Here is a 6,868-nt window from a genome sequence, read left to right on the forward strand (position 1 = left end):
AATAAAGTAAAGACATAAACAGGCGCTTCTTAGGGAAAAAAATATCCAAACAGCCAGCAAACATCAAAAAGATGTTTCAGGCCTGGCCGGCGTGGCTCAGTGGTTGAGCATCGACCTATGAACCAGGAGGTCACTGTTCAATTTCCGGTCAGGGCACATGGGGGGTTGTGGGATCGATCCCCAGTGTGGGGTGTGTAGGAGGCAGCCAATTGATGAGAGAGAATCATTAAGGTTTCTATCTCTCTCTCCCTCTCCCTTGCTCTCTGAAATCAATAAAAATATATTTTAAAAAAAAGATGCTTCATTTCAGTTGTAATTAGAAAAATGAAACAAGAAGATCCACCATTTTCATACTTATCTACTTTTAGTATTTTAATGATTTATAAAGATTTGGTATGTTTAAAGTAAGATAAGAATCATTATAGAACTTTTCTTATTTCCAATAGTACACTTGAAATCTTACCTAAGTTTTATTAAAAGTTATCTGTAAAATTAGCACTCTTTTAAAAATGCTATTCAAAATAATCAGAACCTATAGAAAAGTACATCTATTTTTTGCCATAAATAGAGATTTATGCCCAAAGATGTGAAAACAGATTTAGAGAATCAGAAATTGATAACATAGCCCAACATTCTAACTGTACTATTGAATATGCATATTTGTCTTAACTTGAACATTACACTAATTTTTTTTAACTTTACTGTTATTGTTGACACTATTACAGATGTCCCCATCCATCCCCCCACCCCACTTTGCCCACCTCCACCCAGTCCCCACCCCCACTTCCCTCTGGCCATCACCTCACTATTGTGTCTATGGGCTATGTATATATGTTCTTTGGCTAATTCCTTCACCTTCTTTCATCCAGTCCCCCTACCTCTCTCGCTTCTGACAGCTGTCTATCTGTTCCACATATGTATGCCTCTGGTTCGTCAGTTTATTTCATTCATAGATTCCACATATAAGTGAGATCATATGGTATATGTCTTTCTCTAAGTGGCTTATTTCACTTAGCATAATATTCTCCAGGTCCATCCATATTGTTGCAAAAGGTAAAAGTTCTTCCCTTTTTTCACAGCTGCATAATATTTCATTGTGTAAATGTACCACAGCTTTTTCATCCACTCACCTACTGATGGGCACTTGGGCTGTTTCCAGATCTTGGCTATTGTAAATAACACTACAGTATTTTCAGTAATGCTCGAGGACAAAATCATTACCAAGTCTTTTTAAGGTAACAACTATAAAACTTCTAAAATTATCTCATTTACTAGTAGTTCTTTTCTCTGGTCCTTCCTTTGTGTCCTATTTCCAATACAGCTTCCAGTACAACTGTATTTTTTTTTAAAATTCACACAAGTGATGAACTAAAGTACTATTTAAATTTTTTAACTTATTTTATTTACTTTTTAGACTTCTACACTCAGAAAAGGCTTTAAAAAATGAAATTAGCTTAAAGATTAAACAAAATAACAGTACCTCACAATGCTGGCGAGAAGCTTGAATTTCACATTCATATTTGTTCTTTACAGATTCTAAGCAGAGCTCTCTATAGATTCCTGCAACCAAACACAATTATTCTGATTATGTTCACAACAAAGTTTCAATATCACTTTCCTACAGAAATAGTCCTAACTGAATTTTCTAAGATGAATTAAGAAGAAATTGACCAGTGATTCTAACTTATTCTTTTAAAATCTAAAACTAAAAGGCTCAGCTAAGGTATATATTAAAGAAGAGTAGAAAACTAAGAGTTTAAGAACTAGGAAGAGCACAGCCAGTGTGGCTCAGTGATGAGCGTCGACTTATGAACCAGGAAGTCATGGTTCCATTCCCGGTCAGAGCTCATGCCTGGGTTTCGAGCTCGATCCTCAATAGGGGGTGCGCAGGAGGCAGCCGATCAATGATTCTCATCAGTGATGTTTCTATCTGTCTCTCCTCTCCTTTCCTCTCTGAATCAATTAAATATATATATATATATTTAAGAAGAGCTAGAAAAAAACTACACTGCAAATTTTAGTTCTTACCTCATTCTTAGAATCTAGAGAATACTCCTAAATGTTTGATAGAGAATGATCAAAATGAAAATAAAACTCTTCTCCTATGAAAAACAATCTCTGAGGACTCATAATGGAAACAGAGTAAATAAGCTCTGGTTTCATTAATCATATATGCTCAAACAACTGGATATTCTAGCTATCAAAACCATAACCTTAAGTACTATGTATTTTTAGAGTCCAAAGCTTCCAAGAGGATTAAATGTATAAACTGATATAACAAAATTTGTGATGTTTGAATGCTCTGACCAGGCTTTACCTACAGGATGGATGCTCAAGAGAGTTTAACTTAGAGGTACCAAGGCAACATGGCCACGCAAATATGCCATCACAAAAATGGCAAAGAGCTCTAGATGTACATACTAAACTCCATGCCATAGCTGGCCCTAGAAATGTCTTTCTTGTATACTAAAAGCAAGGGACAGATATTCAGAACTATGCCATTAGCAACACATTCATACACACTACTCTCCATACAATAAAAAACTAAAGAAAGGCCACAGACTAGAAAATTGAATAACTGACCCGAGTAATATTTCCTAAATGTCCAGTAAATATCAGTTCTTTCAGAATGTCAAAGAAAATTACAGACATGCTTATTTTTAAGGGTGTGCTAAACCATTATGCAGACAGCAAGCAAGTTGAGTATCATCTACATATTTACATATTTAATATTAAGCACTCAAGAATAAAATTTGGATTAAGATAGGTTTAGTAAATAACAAAAAGAAACTATTATCAATAATGCATTTGGTATCACAAGTACATGAGGATCAATTAGTGTCTGAAAAAAGAAAACAATCAGCATCTTCATTAATTAAAATTCAGTTTTTAGTTTGACTATGACAAACCAAGTGACCTTTAAATGGATATATCCTTGTGATGAGTGCTAGGACACAATTCTGAGATAGGATCCCACTTACAAACAGAAGAGTGAAATTTTAATCATACAAATACTATAGTACATTTTCATTTATTCATAGCCACAAAAGAGTTAACAATCAAAATTACCATTAAATTATCTGGTTGATGGCTGATTCCCTGTTCTCTATATCTTGATCAAACACTTTTTAATGTTTTTATAAATAAAAAAAACACCTTATCACTCTTACGATGAAAACTACTAGGAGTATTAAAATTGGACTTTAATTGAAAATGAAACTGTGATAGTAACAGTATTTCTTAATGAAACTACTAATTGTTTCATTTGTGGAAATATCTTAACAACACTGTTACATTGTAAGCAACCTGAGGGCCTTCTTTTTGTTTTGTTTTTTTGATATCCCACAGCAACAGAGAAAAGCAAGAGGCATTTAATAAATAACTGTGGGCTGATTGACAGTGATTGACAGTGAAACACTGTGGTCCACAGTGTAAATATATTTGTGATTCCATTAACAACAAATGCTCACTTGACAAACACCTTTTAAATCTGAAGAGTTCGTATTCTACTATATGAAAAAGATGTTTCACTTTCCTACCTGCTACCTTTGTACGAATTTGCATATTTTCTTGTAAAGTTGCCAGTGGTTCCAAATATTCTGGTGCTTTTCCAGCTATGACTTCTTGTAGTTTTGCATCCACCTGACTTAATCGTTCTTTATAAAGTCTTAACAAAGCAAAAATTAAGATATTAATTTAAAGAGCCCAACAAAGGCTAACAATTTACCATTTCTATATATTACCTCTTCCTAATATTCATATTCTAATAACCTACCAACTATATTTTTGCCTTGATCTCAAGTTAAAAGCTCAATTACACTATTTGACTTTATGTACTTAGTCATAAAATAATTTTTTTCTATCTTTTTATAGATATATTACTCTTTAAAGGTTAATTCACAATACAAAAAAACATAACTGAAATAACTACTTTTTGGCACTCTAGATTTTTGGATTTATTTAATTGCATAACAATAAGTTGAGTCTAACAGAAAGGTCATTTAAACACTGCGTTTAAAAGAAACAAAGAAATCATTCTGAACAACTTGAGACATTACTAGTTGTCAAAAGAAATAGTTCCCTGGCTTCTCTCCACCTTTCCTGAAAAAGAGCCAGGAGTAAAATATTTAGCCTGCTTGATTTTAAAAAAGAACAAAGAGGAAGGAGAGTGATGAAGGTAAAGTCAATAGTACTATAGGAAACAGAAAAACTATAGAACTTGTGATCAGGCATACCCAGTTCATCCGGACTTCAACTCAAGATGCTTAATAAAGTGAGTTGTCCCATGGATAGGGAATGAAAAGGGGACAGGGGATTCCTATTGTCGAATTCGAGTCCACATACAAATATTCTAATTTGCCAGCTATCATACCAATACCTTTAGTTGATCAACGATGAGTATGTGAGATAACTCAATGTTTAGTTTTGGAAATAAATTCTGCATGATAGAACTCTTTTAACAGGAAAATGTGTACATTGTCATTCTTTATGAAAGGCACTTCTAATCCTAATTTTGCGGCACTTTCAAGATATCCCTAAAAATTCCAAAGCAGACTAAAAATTTTTAATCATTTTGTGAATTATCTTTTTGCCAGTTATTACTTTTATCATAGCTGAAGAATATGCCATAATATGTCACCAGGATGGCATGTAGTAACTTCCAAAAGAAACCACTGATTAAGCTTGTAGGTATAACTAGCTAGCATTGGCTTTTGAAAACATGGCACCTGGCTTTCATATAAAATTCTGCTTTTCCTCTTGAAAATATAAAGCTATACTATTAAGACAGTCAATATTGTCTGTAATTGATCATTATAATTTTTTAAAATTTTTTATTGATTAAGGTATTACAAATGTGTCTTTATTCCCCCATTGTCCCCTCATTCCCCCTAGTTGTGCCCTCACCCTCACCCCCTGTTGTCTGCGTCCATCGCTTATGCTTATATGCATGCATACAAGTCCTTTGGTTGATGATCATTATAATTAGCATAGAGATTTATATAATGAATCTGAAGAGAGAAAGCAAATTTGTGTGTTAATAAAATAAGTATTCTTTAGAATAAAGAGAAAGGGAAAAAATAATCTGAGTTAACTGCCAAAATAATACATTATCATGTCTGGGTTAAATTTTTCTAAACTCAAAATACAATGATAAATAAATGTATAATGTCAGAGAAGTACAACATGATAATACTTTTTGAAATTATAAATACAGCAGATCTTCAAATAACAATTTCGTTCAATGTCATTTTATTATAACACTAATGAGGTACTATAGAAACTTAATTCTTGTTTATATTAATTAGCCTATGTTTAAATTGGTTTTGTTATATGTTATTTTGCTTAAGGTCAAAGAACCTATTGATGATGTTAAGTGAGGATTTACTGTACAACTTTAGGCAAAATGATAAAAATGTGATACAAAGGATGACTCCACCTAAAAACACCAAACTTACACAAAACATTGATAAGGTATCCTGAATAGATGTACAGCATCCTGAATGAAGAGGTATGTGAATTAGCAATATTCAAATAACTACCCTTTTAAAAAATAGATTCCTCAAAATCAGTACAATTTCTACAATCTTAAAATTCAAGTATAAACTCATCAAAGTCAAGGACCATGAGTCCCTCAGCAGCAACAATACCAGTCACAGAGTAGATGTTTAATTCATGTTTGTTGGACAATGAATATTGAAATGAATGGAAATTTGGGTGGTGTAAATTCTTCTACCTTTTTAAGGAGGTGGAAGAACTTACTTTCCACCACTACACAAACTGCAAATGGTGAACTTTCTGCCTTATGAAAGGAGTGCTATTGTGCCCAGTAGTACTAGAACTGGAGAAGCAGGATAATTATATTACTATTATTACTATCATTACTATTATATTATTATTATCATATTAGTTTATTTCCCACCATTCTAAAAAGGATTTGAGACAGCTTACAGAGATACACAGGATAAAAATAAAAAACAAGGCAAATGGGACAAGACAAAAGAGGAAGTATAAACCAGACACAAAGATTAATTTTTTTCCTATAGCATATTCTAGATACCAAGTCTTTGAGAAAGAATCCGATTAAATGGTGATAATGGGTCTACTTTTAAAACTTTCAGAGTTGAATGAAGCTAGTAGGGGTAACTGGCTGTTGGATATAGTGAGTCATGAGAAAGCAAAAATCAAGGCAACTGCCAGCCCTAAGATGAACAAGATTAGGTTTAATGACTTACTAGCTGCAAAGTTTTCCTATCTATATGTATAAAAGGCTAATATGCTAAGTGTCCATCCGGGAAATGGTGTCCTTCTTCTCCCTAGCAGCTAGCCTCCTTGCAGTTTCTTCAGCCCAGGAATACACTTGCTTTACAGACAGGTGGAAAGATTTACACTTTAACCAAATGTCTGTGAAGACTTTCCCCGTGCCTCATCTCATTTGATCCTCACAGAAGTCCTGGAGTAGGTAGATAGGAGACTCAGTGGAATCCTATTTTCTTTTCAATAGCCAGAAAATAGAGATTTAGAAAGCTTAGAAACTTGACCCGACTAAAAAGTAAGAAATGGTGGACCTTGAAAATGACTTCAGGTTTTCTCACTGTGCAGAATATAGTCAAACACTGCTTCAGTTAAATATTTTACCCTTTGTTCTCCCTGCATGATCTACAATAATAATCGGCTTCATGTTGATATTTACTGCTGTGTTGCTGACAATGTCATACCTGACAAAGCTGGGGCCGGAGGAAAGCCAGCCAGGTCCCGGGTGCCAGAGGGAAGCTAGTGCCGGCAGCCAGGGGAAGGAAGGCCTACTCTTGCATGAATTTCATGCATCTGGCCTCTAGTATATATATATAGGTAGAAAATGTATTTCTTA

At 33.9% G+C, this 6,868-nt stretch overlaps 1 protein-coding gene across 2 annotated transcripts in view; it reads right to left on the bottom strand.

Moving 5' to 3' along the window:
- The window catches only part of BRMS1L (breast cancer metastasis-suppressor 1-like), a 41,042-nt gene that overhangs the window by 26,250 nt on the left and 7,924 nt on the right, over nt 1-6,868 (bottom strand). For both annotated transcript variants that reach the window (XM_015561313.1, XM_006759698.2), the window contains exons 3-4: nt 3,540-3,667; nt 1,481-1,560 (exon numbers count right to left, since the gene is read on the bottom strand). In XM_015561313.1, coding sequence (XP_015416799.1) covers nt 1,481-1,560; nt 3,540-3,667 — 208 coding nt within the window. The remainder of the gene's footprint in view (nt 1-1,480; nt 1,561-3,539; nt 3,668-6,868) is intronic.

This window comes from Myotis davidii, unplaced genomic scaffold, assembly GCF_000327345.1.
Source record: "Myotis davidii unplaced genomic scaffold, ASM32734v1 scaffold176, whole genome shotgun sequence".
In the NCBI taxonomy this organism is placed as follows: Eukaryota; Metazoa; Chordata; class Mammalia; order Chiroptera; family Vespertilionidae; genus Myotis; species Myotis davidii.